This window comes from Staurois parvus, unplaced genomic scaffold (genome assembly GCF_062004578.1).
Source record: "Staurois parvus isolate SC_StPar_1 unplaced genomic scaffold, SC_StPar_1.0 ptg000679l, whole genome shotgun sequence".
In the NCBI taxonomy this organism is placed as follows: Eukaryota; Metazoa; Chordata; class Amphibia; order Anura; family Ranidae; genus Staurois; species Staurois parvus.
The window spans coordinates 1,633,316-1,653,005 of record NW_028318475.1 but is presented as its reverse complement, the minus strand read 5'-3'; the positions used below and the strand labels follow the sequence as shown (position 1 = coordinate 1,653,005).

At 40.8% G+C, this 19,690-nt stretch overlaps 1 protein-coding gene across 2 annotated transcripts in view; it reads left to right on the top strand.

The window, feature by feature from the left end:
• HERC3 (HECT and RLD domain containing E3 ubiquitin protein ligase 3) overlaps positions 1-19,690 on the top strand; it is a 112,303-nt gene that overhangs the window by 31,122 nt on the left and 61,491 nt on the right. For both annotated transcript variants that reach the window (XM_089652318.1, XM_089652317.1), the window contains exons 4-8: positions 5,923-5,999; positions 8,095-8,316; positions 14,742-14,833; positions 14,915-15,045; positions 18,920-19,080. In XM_089652318.1, coding sequence (XP_089508444.1) covers positions 5,923-5,999; positions 8,095-8,316; positions 14,742-14,833; positions 14,915-15,045; positions 18,920-19,080 — 683 coding nt within the window. The remainder of the gene's footprint in view (positions 1-5,922; positions 6,000-8,094; positions 8,317-14,741; positions 14,834-14,914; positions 15,046-18,919; positions 19,081-19,690) is intronic.

Below are 19,690 nucleotides of genomic sequence, written 5' to 3'. Positions count from 1 at the left end.
CCTGCAGCGCTTGGCACAAGGGGTTGAGTACAAAATCTGGTTCAGCTCTGCATAGAAACCAGTCAGCTTCCAAGTTTGATTGTCCAAGCTTAATTGAACAAGCTGAAGTTAGAATCTGATTGGCTACCATGAATCAAGTCCCCACATTCTGAGTGCACCAGTTTTAGTAAATCTCCACAACAATGTAGATACATAGGATTGTGGAGATATTCACTTTACTATGTTAAACCGTATTGTAATTGCCTCAAAAATGTTTTTTTTGTGCGTTAAGTAATATTTACGTATTTTTAAATTTGGTGATTTTTTTTTTTTGATTTTTTTTCCTCCCATCCGGACATAGTCCCAGGAGGATGATGTAGTTGTGACATGGCTTCTGGCTGTCTCACTTCCACCCACCATACTTACCTTTATTGCACACGGCACAATACTGTACCTACTTGTTGCCTTCTTCAACAAAGACGCAGCCACAGGAGCACCGTAAGCACCTGAGTTATTGTGACTCCTGCATTCCAGGCATGCAAAACCCCATACCTTCCACATCTATTCCATGAGTACCCCACCAGGGAACCCATCCCTTTAGCAGTGGAAGATCATAGGCACAGGGGATCTGGCCAACTAACACACATTTTAGCTAATGGCATGTAGAAAACTCAGAACACCACTCAAGGGTGATAGCTGTTTCCTTGTCCCAGTATATGTCCTAATTTGACACCGCTTCCCTCCTCTGACTCTAGTTCCCTTACAGGCATGAACAGTGCGGCCTATCTGACAGAAGATTTCTCTGTCACTGTGTCTGGATTCTTTGGAAAACTTTTGGCACTCTTGGAACCTTTGGTTTCCAGGAGCCAAAACCACAATGGGGATATGGAGACTGTATTAGAAGCTGCAGAAGCTTTTTCAACCCTTGCATTTTATGAGCCACTAGCTGTGGCTTCTCAACAAATACTCTCGACTGTGTAGATACACTGATTGATGTTGTGTGTACTAGTCTTTGCTCAGCAGCATCTGAATATACAGCCAAAACAAGCATCTATGGGCAGTAAGAGGCTAGCAAAATGAAAAAAGACCTTTCCCATTCATGCACAAAGTAAATGTGCATCACATGGGCATTGGCCTAATCCTGAAAGGATATTCACTGCTTCTGAGGTTTTTGCTGAAATTTATCCTATGGAAAAATAATTTAAGAAAGATTGGGCTGTTCCAGTAGCAGATCCTACCATTTGAGTCCTCCATATACACTTTTGCAGTTCCTTTTGAGGATGCTCACTCTTCTGCCAACCCAATGCATTGAAAAGTCCGCTTTCCAGCCCTCACGCCTAGATCAGAGGGGTGATCTCTGCACCCTGACATCTTACAGAATCTTTGTCAAAAGAGGGGGAAACCGGATGTGGACATCCTGGGCCCCAGGTTCAACAACAAATTGAACATATTTGATGCCAGGACCAGAAATCCTCTGGCACTCACAGTAGATGTCCTGGTGATTCCTTGAACTCCAGCAACCTGGTGCTCCCTGTACCTCAGAGACCTCCCTGATTGAGCTGATTAGAGATATCCCATTACATCTGTTTAGATGTTTGTAGAGCTGGCAACTCTTTCTTGTAAAGAACATTTCCGTGTATAACACGGGGACAAGACCAAAGGATATCTTTCCTTTCTACCTCAATGAGGATATTGTTCTTCCCTTTGTCCTGCTTCAAGTCATGCCAAGGAAATTTCCCTACAATACTTGGATATTGCAAGGGCTGTCAGGGTCTACCTGGTATCTCTTGGGTTTTTCAATATCAAGTATTTGCATCCCACATTTGCAAAGCCACCAACTGGTCTTCTCTCCACAAGTTCTGCAGGTTTACCGTGTGGATGTGTAAGCTTCAGATGATGTGAGCTTCAGCTGAAAGGTGCTTCAAACTGTTATCTGAATGTTTTGAGTTCCTTCACCCTTGTTTTTGTGGGCCCTTTCACATTTCTGTTTGCTGCTTTGTTGCCCACCCCTCAGCTTATTGCTTTGGGATGTCCCATGGACTGTGAATACAAGTTCTGTGTCCTGTACTTTACAATTAAGATAATAGAAATTTTAACTTGCCTGTAAATACTGGATTCTCACAGAATGGATGGGGTTATATGAGTGTGCACATTGAGAAGCCCTAGCAATATTTTTGCTAGTGTCCAGTCACCTGAAGGTAGCCTGCATATAATCCATGTACTGTGCTCCAAGATAAGGAATTTACAAGTAAGTCAAAATTCCTATTTTTGCATTCATTTTTTAAGGCATGTTGGGGAAAGTTTAGCTAACCCATAGGACACTAGGAATTCTTTGACTTGTATAAATTTTAATGTGTAAAACCAAGATTGTGGGCGTGCCACCATTTGTGTGATGTAATCTCTCATAGCATTAAGTAACCGTTCTTTCAATGACTTGGCAGTGACATTATTCTGTCAGACAGAGAAGGGCACATTGGGGTGAGCCAAATGAGTGTAGATGCCAAGGCTGCAGATAATGCAGAAGGTTACCCAATAGCGAAATCTGGAATTCCCCTTTCAGAAAAAACCCTCTTGGTAAAACCCTGATATGTGCGTATTATTTGCAACATTCCTATGGTGACAAAGTCATCGTACAATAAGCTGAACTAGGAAAGCCAGTGAATGAGACAACATAAGCTGAATCACTGGGGAGGAATAACATTAAAGATTTGAAATGATAGCAAACCTTTAACAGAATCTCCCTGAAATATTTATTCTGGTATAAACCTATTTAATCTCACTTGATCTACTTATTGCTTAAGCTGTATTTACGGTGTATCTGAGACCTTGCCCTAGGAAAGGCCATTTGTGAAGTTTAAAAAAAGGAATTAGAGTATGACATTTGGCAAATGGTTACATAAAGGAGTTAAAGCGCACAAGTGTTTACATACAGAATAAGAAGCTGGCAATGTTCTTACACTGAAAATGAAAGTAGAGATGAAGGGGGAATTCCATTTCGGAGAAAAAAAAAAAAAAAGTCCCATTACTAAACATTCGACATTTTCTCCACAACACCAGGCTTTGTCTGTCTTGTAATGATAATGCATTTCTGAAATGGGTGTGGAGGCATTATAGACCTGTTCATAGAAGACAGTATTATGGTAAATCATACCACACCCCAACACTGTCCTAACAACCAGCTGTAGCCATTATTCATCAGTCTCTGTCTATAATGCTGGAATTCCGATGATCACACATTTTCAAATATATGACTAATTACAAAACTGTTTGTTGTAAATGATTACCTTTACATCGGATTCCTTTAGAGTTTATCTATAGCCAAATTGTTTTTTTTTTTTGTTTTTTTTAGATCAAGTACAGAAAAGCTGGCCATACATGGATTGAAACTTGGCCAGTTCACCAGGGAGCAGCTGAATTTTAATCAATTTAGGGCTACTGTAGTTGAATAGAAGACGATCTACCAATTGATATCTGTTCAACCACTCTGTCAGATTTTAGCCGCTTGATCAGTACTGAAGACTACAGCCTGCAATGCTGATCTGTGTATTCTGACAGTGGGGAAGTCTCCCCTCTGTCAGAAGACAATGACACAGTGGGGAGCATTCCTGCATTCACCTCAAACGTGTGGATGGGGGAATTAGGTCATTTTTTTTTTTTTTGTTCAACCCATTGGTTGAACAAACAAATCTGGCAAATGTATGGGCAGCTTTATACAGTAAAGCTGGCTATACATTGTTAGGGTTTTTTTTTTTTTTAATCAGCCAATTTGCTGAATGGGGAAAAACTAGCAGATTCCTCCATCCACCTTGTGTAGATGGAAGAATCCCGCATTCGAGGACATTGCATTCTGACAGTGGCTCCTGCTGCTGTCAGAATACACTGATCAATAGCTGCAGCAGCTGATTGAGCAAAAATTTCCAGCATGTCCCTTCTATAGAAGTTCTTTAAATAATCAATTTCCCAGTTCGGCTGTGACTAGCCGAATTTCAGTCAGTGTGTGGCAGTCACTGCGCAACAAAAATCAATTGTTTGAACGACTTTTTTCTAAGGGACATGCTGGTAAATTTTATATCAATCCGTGTATGGCCAATTTTAGAAACCCTATCCATTTTTTATTGTCGTCTGTGACCCCAATGGATAGATTTACACTCCCTGTTTTATCTTGGTCCCATTGCCATCAGGACAGGAGGCAGTGGGTAAACCAAGAAAATGTCACCAGTTTTGGGGATAGGTGTCCTTCACAACTGAGCATTTTTGCACAGAAGTCTACTGGCAACAATGCTCAGCCATATGAATCCTATTCTTTTCAATACACGCTGTTCACATCTCTACATTCAGTTGCTCGAAATGGTACAGTGACTTTAGTTTGAAGCTGTGTCTCATGTTTTGGCACCATAGACTTCAATGTAGGGGCCTGAAGATGCGTGAAACAAGCATGACCAAACGTTCACTTCTGCTCTCCTAGGAGCTTTGATACACATGAAAAAATTCCTGTAAAACACTTCAAAACACATATTTATGCATGCAAAAACAAAAACCACATACAGGTGCTTCTATAAGTACTTACTAGGTGTGAATGGAGCCTCAGAGGGGATTTCAACTCATTTCTTGCTTTTATCTACAGTACAGGAAGCAAAAGGAAATCTCCCAAACAGAAAGTGTAAGACAAAATAGAATTGACTAAACATGTCCTTCGCTATCCGAAAATATAAAAAAAATATTGGCTGTACATTTTAAATGACTAGCCCTTGGTATATCATGTGTGTCATTGACTCTGGATGAGTTTCTTCTTCATGTGGCATCTCAATTCTGTCCACTTACCACAGTGGTTATGAGGGTGTTTAACTTTGATCTATTCTTTATTTTCTAATGTACATCATAAAGAATGTAACAGAAGGAAATTGACCCCTATACCGGTTGTAACAGAAGTGGGAATGCACGATGGGAAAGTATTGCTGGGAACTCCTGCTGGGTGAGTGGGTGATAAAGCCTGCCAGTTTAGAAGAGCACATGGGGGGCTGATTTACTAAACCTGGAGTGTGCAAAATTTGGTGCAGCTCTGCATAGAAACCAATCCGCATTAATTTTTTTTTTTGTCAAAGCGTAATTGAACAAGTTATAAGCTGGCTACCATGCACACTTGCACCAGATTTTGCACTTTCCAGATTTAGTAAATCAGCCCCCCTTGTGCTCTTCTATACTGGTAGGCTTGATTTGTGTATCAGAGAGTTGCTAGCAAAAGGGCATAAAGTATATGCACAAGAAAATGAATTTTCACATCCTGTTTTATAAGTGTGTGCTATCTACCTTGAATTGTGCAATTCAAGCATTTGATTTCCTGTTTCCAGCTTCTTTTTGTTGAGCACAAGTATATTCTGACTTGAATCAAGCAAATAAGGGACCTTTTTAATAATAGGGGAATTTGTGGCAACCAATCGAAAATCATCATTTACTGCTTGATTTAAACTTGCAGAAGTTGAATTGGTTGCTTCTGGTGGACATTATGGCCTATTATTCTACAAAATTGTGGTTAATGTTTAGGGATTTTGCTTTATTTAGGAATTCTGTTTTAAACCTAAACTTACAGGACATTCATTAACCCAGTTTTTGCAAATTTCCTTGGTGCCGAAATTGGACAAATCATATTGTTTCCGTATGTGTGGAGCCTAGACTTCTGTTTTGTGTTTTGAAGTCCTTCTAAAGGTTCTAAAAGTTTTGAGTGTTGTCTTGTTTGTTCAACATCAGTTTCTCTTGTTTAAATTGTATATGCCAGGATATTTTTATAAGATAAGATCTTACCCTGCAAACATTCAATCCTTTGAATGTATTATTTGCTTTTGTAATTTCCATTCTGGTGCATTTCTTCTGTTCAATAAGCATATTAAAGCCATAGCTCCCATATTTTGGGTACTACTGAATTTTGAAACCTGAGTCTTTTTATAGGTTAATTAAGAAGTTAAATCAACAGAAGATACTGCAGGTTTCATGTGGAAACCAGCACTGCTTGGCTCTTTCAGATGGTAAGTAAATAAGCGCACTGCGTTTGTTAATCTAGAAATATCAGCTATAGTTCTTTTTTTTTTTTTTCCGAACAAAGTTTTTTGGTTTCAGAAAAAAAAGCTGTGATCCACTTTGAAGATTGGAATCTGTGACTCTAATAATATGAACAATGACAATGCATAACGTGTTTCAATCAGTGATGTAGACAGGGTTGATAATTACACTCCCAATGTCTATTGAGTTTGATTCATCGATGTTTATTCTATCTGTACTTTGCACAAAGTTTCACATGCATTGCAACTCTTTGAGCAGTTGGATGATCCCATCTTCCTTGACAAAATAAAACAAATTGTAGACATGCCATCTCATATATTGGAGTAAGGTTTGTACCAGAATCAACGTACAGAGACTGATACTTCCGTGATTCTGTAAGGAATCCTGATTGCACTGTCTATCATGTGCTGCCATGAGTATGGAACATAGAGGTTTTGCAGCCTCTGGAAAATCCCTTACAGCTGACGTTATTTTGTTTGCTTATCTAGGTTAAAGAACTGATTTTTTTTTTCTTCTTGTTATTTACTAAATTAATTGACTGGTTCAGGTTATTAACCAGAACTATTTGCAATCTGAGGTCTGGCAGAAACAAGTTTGCTCTGCTTACCATTTGAATAGTGTGATGTATGATATCTACAGTTCTCTGTTTTGCAATTTTCCATAATAGTAAAGAAAAGCAAGGCACTAAACCACCTCAACCACTGATATCTGAAAATGTCCCAACAGGTCCTGCTGCTATGAGATCCTACTTGAGGATAGGAGCAAACAATAAAAGACACACAAACACAGTGCAAGGACTATGTGGGAAATGTCAGAAATAATGGCAAAGTCTGTACAGAAAAAGCCATATAGCCTTGATTGTCCATTATGGGATCGATCCAGAGCCACACATGACTCAGCGAGAGTTGTGCTATGATGGTGGTAGCACTATAATAAAGTCAATTTCCAATCTTGTGCTAAATTCCAATGAGTTCCTCATTGCACATTGCAGATACCACAGTAAGCACTTCAGTAGCAACTATAATGTGAAGAGTTATCCTTTTTGTGGATTTATTTTTATTTTCTATTGTATAAAGCACTTATTTAGACTTTAGAGCAAGATTGGACATTGCCTTTATTATAGTGCTGCCACCATCATAGCACAACTCTCAGTGGGTCATGTGTGGCTCTGGAGTGATCCCATAATGGACGATTGAAGCTATATGGCTTTTTCTGTACAGACTTTGCCAATATTTCTAACATTTCCCACAAAGTCCTTGCGCTGTATTCATGTGTCTTATATTTTCCATAATAGGACTATTTTTTTTTATTTCTTGTACAAAAAGATGTATGTTGGCTGCCATTACTTGCTTTTTCTTCCTGCTACATGTCTAGCTGTGCAAGGCCAAAAAAAATGCTTCTACTTTTGGATAGACTATGGAATGGGTAAAACCTTTACAAGTTTATAACTGCGTGGGTCCCGACAGGGGAAATTCATCCGCTGTTTGTCCTAGTGACCATTGTCTCTGGGGAGAACTAGTGACAACTGCCTGATGGGATTTTTCCCCACTTCAGAGAGTTCCACTCACTTCCTGATGTGTTTTCGGGACAGAACGTAAAGGGAAATCTCTTAACAAGATACAAATGAAAAAACAAACAAGGGTTGTAACCATTGCCTATTAAAAAATAGCTTTAGATGTACTTTAATTTTCATTCTTGATCACTGACCGGAGAATAACATGCAGATCATTAGTTCAGGCTTAAATCTGATTTCACCAGCCCTGTATTTGTTGCAGATCAGTTTCTCGGAATGTCTCAGAACAAATTTCCTTTGTGTAGCTGTAAGCTAGATCCTTTGACTGTAGTTATCATGAGTTTATGATCTGTCTTATGTTCAGTCTTTGGAGAAAGATATTATGTTGGTCTAGTGTAACAGCTATTTTCTTTCTACAGCTAATCCCTGAGTATGATGATTTTTTCCAAGTCGTTTTTTTTTTTTTTTTTCTTAAAAACAGCTTGACTGGTCCTGAAAAATGTAATCTTCTCTCATTTTATTTCATGATTTTATCCTTTGTGTTCCAGATGGGCAGTTGTTTACATGGGGCCAGAATAGTCATGGTCAGCTGGGTCTTGGACATGGATTCCCCTCCCAGTCTAGCCCACAGCGAGTGAAGTCCTTGGAAGGAATACCACTGGCTCAGGTGACAGCAGGAGGTTTCCACAGTTTTGCCTTGTCCCTTTCTGGAGCTGTGTTTGGCTGGGGAAAAAACAACTCAGGGCAACTTGGTCTAAATGACGAGAAAGGTAAAGTATCATGTTTATGGTGGGTGGCAGTAGGCTGTTTTGTATCTTGGGGAACCCGGACACTGTCATTTACTAAAAAATGATAGATGTCTTTCCAATGGTATATGTACAGGTGAAGCCAGTAGCGTGTATTATGTTTTATATACACCACAAAAAGATGATATACTAAATAAGTATTAATAATAAGTAATAAAAAGTATTTAATGTATCCCAACTCCCATCCAAAACCTTTCCCCACCCTATCTACTACTAAAAGAAGTTAGAACCTCTGTCAGGTTTTAAACTCAGTGTCCGCATTGGGTAGAATTTCCTTACCTTCCTGTTCTGTCTAACCTAAATCACGTGAGCAGGAAGTGACTGTTGGCTTGATGAAGAGGCCCTTTGTGGCCCTGAAACATCAAAATTATGATTTTGTGACACTTTACAGCTTCTGTCTGTTCCTTGATGGCATCATCAGTTGAATGGTCACTTCTGTACCCCTTTACTGTGGAGTGTAGAGAGTGCACTGGACTACACAATTCTCATGGATAGATTTCCCTTCAGTTCCTCTTCTGTCTGACACTTCTCAATAGAATGGGAGCTGAAATTTTCCAAATGGGAGCACCTACAGTAACAGATGTTTGACACCGGTCCCAGATCTTCCACACTGTCCAAACTAAAACAATAGGTTTTGGTTGAAGTTGGGTTCATAGGGAGAGACAGAATTAGAGTGAAAAAGCTGTTAAAGGGCTACCAACTCATCTTAAATAAGGAATGAATCCAGACATGTTGTACAGTATATAATGAAAGTTTCTCATTTAGAACAGATATTGCTCTATGCCACACAAATGTTCAGTTTGAAGTTACATGGTCTTCAAAAAGAAACTAGTGGGTATGTGGCAGGATATACCAACCTGACCTCAAACATTCGTAATATCTTCAGTTCTGGAAAGCTAATAGCATTAATGGTATGTTGAAATAGCTTGTATTGAGGCTGGCCATGGATGGCTTAATTAAAGCAAACTTTGCTTCTAGGTTTGAACCTTCCTTACAAATATCAGGCCATTTCTGACCTGCAAGGGGGTGATAATGACATCCTCATGGGTTCAGAGGCACTTGTTGAAAAAGTTACTGTCAAACCTGTGCAAGCTTTGATATATTTCGGAAGGGACAGTTCTTTAGAAGAAAATAAATCCATTGCTTAAAGCTGAACTCTAGGAATTCAGCTACATTGTAAAATATGCCACTTTGTGGACTTATGTCTTTAATTTACAGTATACATTTTTCTGAGTGCGGGAGCGTAACAATCCCTATACTTCTGGCACTCCAATGCTGGACCCTCAGCTCCTGAGGCTACAGAGTTGCATGCAGCCAATGTACCCTCCCCTCACCCCCTCCTGCCTATTCACAGAGCACTTTGTAATAAACTCATTCACATTATAGAAAGGCTCCAGTGACGGGGCAGCAGAGGGGAGGGCCGTGCAGAGATGCTGTGTGTGGGAACACAGCATCTCTTCTAAGAGTCCCATGAATGTGCCAGATGTGAGGTAAAGAGATAATCCACTACCTGGCATGCACCTTGTTGGACTTAACTCAAAATATGCCCGCACTTTTTTTTGATGTGATTGAATTTCTGGAATTCAGCTGAACTCCAGCTAACCTCTAAATTCACAGATTAAAATAATAAGAGGCAGAGATTTTACCTGCCAAAGGATTTGCATTTCTGCTCATTCAGTTCTCTGTTTTACGCAGTCCTGTCTCTCAGCAAGAACGATGACACCACTTTCTCTATAAGTTAGCAGGCTGATAGGTGAGTGAAGGAACAGCAGGAGAGACTGATGAGGTCATTTTTCCTCTTTCTCTGCTTTATTCTCGTTCATTACAGCACTTTGCGTGCAACTCATCTGATTGACTTCTAGTGCTGCCCCTCCCTTACCCCCAGTCTGAGGGCTGCTATACAGGGGATTGCAAGCAGCTGGTTCCAAAATCAAACTTGGGTAGCCCATGGCTGTTACTTTTTCTCTGTACCAGTACTGCAGCCTCCATAAGACTTCAGCATTTAAAACTTTTTAGAGGTGTAGAATGCTTGTGTCCCCCATTGTGCACTGTGATTCCTTCCTCTGACCCCTATATCACTACAAAATTTGCAGCGGAGGACACCGGCATCTGCAACTCCCAGCTGGATGGTAGGAGATATGCAGGAAAGGAATGGCACTAGAAAGACAATGGTACCAAGATGATTACAAACCATAGGAAACATTATCCAAAGACCATGTGTAGCAGGTCATAATATTCTGTTTATAAAAAGTCCATAAAATTCACGAGAAATATCTGCAACAATAGTGGCAGCTCCCCATAGAGTAAAACAGACCCTGTACAAATTAAAAGGAACACAAGGGGGTGCCAGTCTAAGTGTAGCGATGTTAAGTAATGGGTTTCACTTCGCAACTTACATTAAAAGGAAGTATAAAGGCATATCTCTGTATCAACGGCTGTAGTAGCTTGCGAGCCCGGTGTCATCTGCACGTTTGAGGATGGATGGTAATCCTGTAGCTGGTGGGCTTGTAGATAGATGAGGAACATTGTTATTGGGAATTGTGACTTGACCGTGTTCTTTTAATGATATAAATGTTCGTGCTGCACCGATATATCGACAGCTGAAAAGTATCGGCTGAAAATAGGGTTATTTTGTTGTTTTTTCCGATAGAAAAATAAAAGGTGCCGATAATGATAATTGACTTCAATGTGAAATTGTGTCCCATTGACTTCAATGCGAAATCGTGTCCCATTGACTTCAATGCGAAATCGTGTCCCATTGACTTCAATGCGAAATCGTGTCCCATTGACTTCAATGCGAAATCGTGTCCCATTGACTTCAATGCGAAATCGTGTCCCATTGACTTCAATGCAAAATCGTGTCTCATTGACTATATTAGGTACACCTGTTCAATTGCTTGGTAACGCAAATTGCTAATCAGTCAATCACATGGCAGCAACTCATTGCATTTAGGCATCTAGACATGGTGAAGGCGACCTGCTGAAGTGTAAACCAAGCATCAGACAGGGGAAGAAAGGGAATTTTAAATGACTTTGAACATGGCATGGTTGTTAATGCCAGACGGGCTGGTCTGAGTAGTTCAAAAACTGCTGCTCTACTGGGATTTTCACACACAACCATCTCCAGGGTTTACAGAGAATGGTCCGAAAAAGAGAAAATATCCAGTGAGCGGCAGTTGTGTGGACAAAAATGCCTTGTTGATGTCAGAGGAGAATGAGCAGACTGGTTCGAATTAATAGGCAACAGTAACTCAACCACACATTACAACCAAGGTATGCAGAATACCATCCTTGAATGTACAACACATCAAACCTTGAAGCAGATGGGCTACAGCAGCAGAAGACCACACTGGGTGCCACTCCTGTCAGCTAAGAACAGGAAACGGAGGCTACAATTCGCACAGGCTCACCAAAATTGGACAATAGAAGATTGGATAAATGCTGCCTGGTCTGATGAGTCTCGATTTCAACATTCAGATGGTTGGGTCAGAATTTGGCATAAACAACATGAAAACATGGATCCATCCTGCCTTGTATCAATGGTTCAGGCTGGTGGTGTAATGGTGTGGGGGATATTTTCTTGGGACACTTTTGGGCCCCTTCGTACCAATTGAGCATCGTTTAAACTCCACGGCCTACCTGAGTATTGTTGCTGACCATGTCCATCTCTTTATGACTACAGTGTACCCATCTTCTGATGGCTACTTCCAGCAGGATAATGCACCATGTCACAAAGCTCAAATCATCTCAAACTGCTTTCTTGAACATGACAATGAGTTCACTGTACTCCAATGGCCTCCACAGTCACCAGATCTTAATCCAATAGAGCACCTTTGGAATGTGGTGGAACGGGAGATTCACATCATGGATGTGCAGCCGATAGCATCACACAGTTGCTGCAGATTTATCATGTCAAAGTGGACCAAAAGGTGTATCCAACACCTTTTCTATTCTATGCCAAGAAGAATTAGGGCAGTTCTGAAGGCAAAAGGGGGTCCAACCAGGTACTAGGAAGGTATACCTAATAAAGTGGCCAGTGAGTGTATATAAACAATATATATATATATATATATATATATATATATATATATATATATATATATATATATATATATATATATATATCTGTCCATTTTGGTTTCGGTTTTTAACCAAGGTCATCCTGAATTTTTGGCCCAGAATTTCATTTCGGTCCACCACTAATAAATGTGTATGATTGGAATATTTTAATGAATAAATTGCCATGAGATAAAATTAACTGAACTCGTTTAAATCAGCCCATGCATGAAATTGAATAACCTGTAGATAAAAGAAGGATCCGAAGTACTGTGCATTACCCAGGACAAACATCACAGTCCAAGAGTTGTGCAAGGACCAGCAGAAATTTGCTCTCCTGTCTTTCTCATGAAGATTTCTGCCTGTCTATAGCTAGCCTAATTTTACTAATCAATTGACAGAATAAATGTGGAGCTAGCAACCTTTGATAGGCTAGAAGCCAAGGACTCTAACATGATTGTGTAATGACTACCAGTTACCATTTAAAGCTGAACTCCAGCGATGATATATTTTGCATACTTACATTGAGCCAGTAGCCTAAGCTTCTATAGTGATGGTGGTGGCCCTCTGGATGCTGTGCTGGGCAACTGCCTTTCTGCATAGTAACCACAGGAGGTCATTCACTTGGCATGGCTACCATTCAGGGAATGCCTTTAATTTTTCTCAATGAATGCAAAGCATTCTGTGATTAGACGAGGTAGAGATCATAACATCATTGCCCCTCCTCTTCACCTTGTCCAATCAGGGAACAACTTGCATTCATTGAAAAAAATGCAAGACATTCTTTGAATGGTGGCAATTCTCTTTGGGTAATACTATGCAGAAAGGCACACACCTGGAAAACCATGGCCATCACTGTAGGAGCTTGGCCTACTACAGCAATTTAAAGCTTCTACAGAGTATGATCAGGTATCACATTTGCATACTCACTTACATTGTGCCCAGTTGGTCCAATGTAGGTATGCCAAATATTTAATCCCTTTAAAAGAGAAGTGTGGGAATTTGAAAAAACAAATATTTATACTCACCTAGATGGCTAGAGCATTGATCCACCACTGCAGATGTTCCTTACTGCCTGTCTTTGATTGCTCAGTTCTCGATCTTCTGTGAGCAGAGAGCAGGTGACCCACAGGAGACGTATTGCCAAACATGCTTTGGACATACTTCTCCTATAAGCTTTTTGGCAGTATCTAGTGCTAATGGGAGCACTAGATAAGCCCCTGAAACCATTAAGACCCATTCCTTAGTAACATCTGTATTAAGTTTCCTGATTGCAATACTAGAACAAGCTACATTTTTCTTAATTCACTTCTTTAAAGCTAAACCTCAGGCAGATATAAAACACACCATTTATTATAGCTGTGCGTGACATTAAAAATAATTAAATGTATTAAAAATATAATTATTTGAATTTGTCTTGATATCCGGTTGCTGTCATCCCTCGCAAAACAGCACTCACACAGAAAGAGGTCAGGCCATAACTAGGAGCCAGTGAAAAGAGAAGTAAATCATACATACCTAGGTGGATGCAGCATTGATCCCATGCTGCATCTATTTCCTGCCAGCTCAAAGGGTGAGAACTGAATGATCAAACACCCCTGATTGCTCAGCTCTCCCTTTCACTCTGAGCAGAGAGCAGTGACTGACAGTCACCTCTGTCTGCTCTGCCACCCAGCATTCACTGGAGTGCTGGGCTGTGGAGGGGGTGGGAGCGGCTTTCAGCGGCTTGCTGAGGGCTGAGCCAAGTGTCAGTCCAGACATCTGGGTTGATCCCGACTTTAATGCCAGGATCTTTCCCCAGCCTGGACCGGTGATGTCAGTCTACAGCGCACTTTAGCACGTTGTCAGCTGAAAACGGGGTCATAGGAGTGCAGAACAAACTTTGGCTGTACTTTTCCTTTAAGGTCTGCTGCACATATATGAGCTGACAGGAGGGGAGAGCAGAGCCAGCACTATTGGTAACTTATCAGTTTGTTGACTCTACTTCAGTGTCTACTTCATAGGCTGCAGATGGATTCCTTTGCAATAAGAGAAAGTGGCGCCACCCTTCCTGGCAGAGGTGTATGAACCATAAAAGAGACTGAACAGAATTTCAAATCTGTTGCCAGATATGACAGTTCACATGGGTGTTTTTTGACTGTGTGTTTTGCTGTCTGCCTGGGATATCCACTTCAAAAACTAAAGCATCTTAGAATCAAATAGCTGCAAATGCTGAAAAAGACAAAGATCCATCAGAATGAATATATCTCAGATATGAAAGATATTGGATAAGCTCAGAATGGAATAATGTTTATTTTAAACGTGTCAAGTAGTTTCTATATTCCCTTTTGCAGTCCGTGAATCACCATGCCATGTAAAGCCTTTGCGCACCCAGAAAGTTGTGTACATCAGCTGTGGGGAAGAGCATACAGCTGTCCTAACAAAGGTAATAGTTAACACCTTCTGTTCTTATCTTGTTTCTGTACAAGTTCTTCTACAGTAAACTTGTGTCATTGGTTTCCTGCAGACTGGTGGGCTTTTCACTTTTGGAGCTGGAGGCTGCGGGCAGCTGGGGCATGACTCTCTTCATAATGAGATCAATCCCAGGCGTATACTGGAACTGATGGGCAGCGAAGTATCTCAGATTGCATGTGGCAGGTGAGCTGGCAAAGCAGAAACTGATGGCTTATGCAATAAGAAACAGTGTATAAGGCGCGTGAGTCTCGTACTTTAAAGTGGTTGTAAAGGCTGAAGATTTTTTACAGTCATGCATTCTATGCATGAAGATTAGAAAAAAACCTTCTGTGTGCTGCTCCCCCCACAGCCCTCCCTAATACTCCCCTGAACCCCTCCACAATCCAGCAATGTGCATGGAAGCCTCGGCTGTCCCGGTACTCCCTCTCTTCATTGGCTTCCACTGCTGTCAATCACAGCCAATGAGGAAAGAGCAGGGGAGATGGGTTTGTGCTGTGTCTGTGTGTTTTATGAATGCATAGAGCAGGGTTCAGAAGCAAGCATGCCCCAGTCCCCCCATAGCAAGTGACGTGTTATTGGGGGCACTGGCCAAGGGGGAGGAGCCAGGAGCACCAGCAGGGGACCCAAGAAGAAGAGCATCAGGGCTTCTCTGTGCAAAACCCCTGCACAGAGCAGGTAAGTATGACATGTTTGTTATTTAAAAAAAAAAAGCCAAACCTTTAATAGCACTTTAACACACATTGACCGCATCTTCCTAAAGCTGAAATCCAGGGAAAATTCAAAGTTACCATTCCAGTGGGGCTTCCCTTGTACTACAAGGGTTAAATAAATACTTGTGCTTGTCTAAGGGAACATTAAAAAGCAGCTTTACTTATGTTGTCCCTCATTCCTACAAGCTTCCACCTCTTTTTACGGCCAGTGCCCCGTGGCCTCAATCACTCCATTGATCGCAGGCAGATCTAAAACACATGATTTAATACAGCGGAGCCTTTTTTTAAATTCTTTTATCGGGTCGGCAGCGGCAGGCATCGTGATTGACGTTGGATCTTTTGCAGGGGACATTCTTTTAGTTTTTTCTTTTAATAAAGGACTTGTCAAAGACAAGTCCTTTTTTTCACTCACAAAAATTTTTTTTTTTTGTGTGAATGGGTAGGCGTACTATGTACCCCATACTCATTCACATGGGGGGGGCAGGATCTGGGGGCCCTCTTGTTAAAGGGGGTGTCTAGATTCTGATAAGCCCCCCGCCCGCAGTCCCCAACAACCACTGGCCAGGGTTGTGGGGAAGCCCCCCTGCCCCAAAGCAACTCCTCATGTTGAGGTTCAGGGGGGGGGCACTAGCTCCTGACATGGCGGGCTGCATGCTCAGATAAGGGTCTGGTATGGATTTTGGGGGGGACCCCCATGCCATTTGTTTTTTTACATTTTGGCGTGGGAGTTCCCTCAAAATCTATACCAGACCCAAAGGGCTTGGTATGGATGGGAGGGGGGACCCCACGCCGGTTTTTAAATTATTTTTAATTGCCGGCAATTCTTTTACATTCAGCTGTTCGTGGGGAACCCCGCTGACAGCTGAAACATTAACACATGGTTGTCACTACTAAAATACCACATGACTTGATAAAATAACTCATGCGTTTTGGTTGATGAATTTTTCGCTATACGAAAAGTCTTGCAGAACGAATTAAATTCGTAAACCGAGCTATTACTGTAATTATTAAAAAAAACAAAAAAAACAAAAAAAAAACCATGATTTCCTAGACTGACGTTCTTTCTAAAGACAGTAAATAAGATTTCTGAAGAAATTATAATTCACATGCCAACAGCTATATATAACGCATCTCCTGTTCATCATTTCTCAAGGCTCAGAAAAATGGCATTCTTTTCAAATTATACAGTTAATACAAGAGAAGCATTTATCTGGCTATCTGTTCTTAGTATTATGAATTATTGGAAAATTTTTAGAGAGCTTAAAAGAGAAGTAAGAGATTTCCTTTTTTTTTTTTTTTTTTTCATCATACTTACCTAGGTGGATGCAGCATTGGTCTAGTGCTGCATCTGTCCCTCACCTGCTCTAAGTGTGAGAACTCACATGACTGCTGATCACTGAGTTCTCACAGTCACTCTGAGCAGAGAGTGGTGACTGTCAGTCACCGTTTTCTGCTCTTCCCCCCTACCTAAGAGGCCAAGCCAGATGCCACTCCAGACTCTGGGGTGGATCCCAACTTTAAAGTCGGGATCTTTCCCCAGCCAGAGTGACGTCAGCCAACAGCGGGCTTCAGCTTGCTGTCAGCTGAAAATGGGTCTCAGGAGTTCAGAACAAACTGCACTCCTGTGATCCACAGGAGAAGTACAGCAAAAAGAGCTTTGGCTGTACGTCTCCTTTAACTGTTTGGTGGTATCAAATGACTGTGCTGCCTAGTGCAAAAAATAAATCTCAATTAAACATCTGCTGCACCCAAAATCTATATCTCCTTACTGGGGTCAGGGTTTGGTCCTCTTCCAGCGCTCACTGGTATCCAGGACACTAGTGGGAAAATATCTTCTCAACCCCTATGTAACCAATTAAAATTATTGTGGTCAGTTTAGATGGAAATAAGGTTTAGAAAGGGTCTTGAACTGCAAGCAGATATCTGAATATACAATTGAAATACACATATGTGAAGTTTTTTACTTGGCAGTAGATTTGTAGTTGTACTCCAGCCAGTTTTGTGCTCTGGGCAGCCCAGCCAGACAGCGTAACCAGATATTATGCATATTACTCACCCTTAAAAAATTATGCATATGCTAAATGTACATTTTTTTTTTTTTTTTTTTTTTTACCTTATGCAAAAACTTTTAGTGTGGAAAAACATCGAAGTAAAAAAATTTCATATGTCTAGGAAAAAAAATCACTTTAATACACAAACCATGAGAAAGGCTCTTCACAGGTTAACTAGCATAAAACAAAGCTGCTCAAATAGTATTGTCCCTAGATGTGTAGGTATTAAATAATCTATGTTTTGTTTATAAATGGCGAAGCAACAGGTTCACGTTAATGTTCTCCTCCTGTGCAGCATATACTTTCACTCATCTACCGATAAATTCAACATCTAGAAAGATGGTGCTATGTAAGCCCAAGTTGAATATTCAATTGGAACTTACACAGGGCTCACACATGGGACAATGCTGGGCCAATAAACAAGCAGCAAGTCACATGCTGCTCCTTACCTGGAAGTACTTTGGTGTTTTAGTTTCTGGCAGCTGAATGGAGCAGTGGTAGAGTGAAAGAAAGCTGAGTATGTGCTGGGGGACCTGGTTTTTACACTAACCTGTTTATCCTTTATGGGCAAGGACAATTTTGCATTTCATCGTTTGCAGATTCATTGTTCTAACTCCCTCCTTCCCCTAGCCCCCCTGCCATTCTTATACTCACTTGTCCCCAATCCAGAAAGATCTTAGTTATGTCGTGTCATCAGTGCTGGGCCTTAAATGCACACTATAATCTCCATTCAATCCTATGGAGAGTTTGTACTATTTACATTAATATATCAGGAATAAAAGAGAAGTATAGGCTGTATAGAAAAAAAACAAAACATTATACTCACCTAGGTGGATGCAGCATAAATCTAATGCTTCATCTGTCCCTCCCTGTCTCTACATTGAGAACTGAGCGATCAAACACAGATGATCTCGCAGTTCTTCCCGTCCACTCTCACTGAAGCGCTGGGCTGTGGAGGGAGTAGGGGGGAGGAGCGGCTGGCTCAGGCTCTCGGCGGATCGCTGCGAGGCTGAGCCAGGTGCTGCTCCAGGCTTCTGGGTGGATCCTGACCCTATGATCAGGATCTTTTCAGAATTACGACCGGCTCTGTGACGTCAGGTGACAGTGGGCTTCAGCCCGCTGTTGGCTGAACATGGGTCACAGAAGTGCAGAGATAACTGCACTTTTGTGATCCATAGAAGTATAGCCAAAAAGCTTTGGCTATACTTCTCCTTTAACATATTCTATGTAAACGAGCAAAGAAATGTTATTCAACATTGATGGTTACAATATATATAAACCATTTTATTCTTGCAGACAGCACACTATTGCCTATGTGCCTTCTTCTGGACTCCTCTATGCATTTGGATGTGGAGATCGTGGCCAGCTTGGCACCGGACACAGAAATAATGTCATCTGCCCCACTATGGTTAAAGGGAAGTGGACCACGCACTGCATAAAAATTCCATCCACAATTAGTAAGTAGCAACAGCTTCATGTTGGAATATCAGATCAATAAGGGAAGATAAGGAGTAGCAGTTATTAAATGGGTTTTTCCACTTTCCTCTAAACCATGAAAATGCCTTTGCTGTGTCAGCCTTAAAGCTATTTGAACACTGAGCCTTCAAGGAGTAAATGGTGGTCCACCCAGCCTACTGTTTTATTTAACTAAATTAATTTCTTTGGTAATAAATCAGAACTGAGATTCTTATAATTTTGAAAACTAAAAACTGAGAAGTCCCTCTGATCAACTTGTTTTGATATAAAAATGGTACAATATAGCAGGTACAAAGCATAAAGTTTAATACAACATGGTCCACACTTGGTTTACATTGGTCTGGATAAACCAGTGTATTACAACCAACAGTTGCAATTATAAGCTGTGATGGAAATATGTTATATTCCAGATATCACCGTACATCCTTTGTTTGTAACTATGAATACAACGAAGGAATTAAAGTGAACAATGACAACCACAAGTCCTACAGGTGTTCAGTTTTGATAGATGCATAGCAACATTTTGATATATATACATTGTTATCTCTTCCCTTTCCAATATACACAGTATCATTTACATTCGTGATCTGT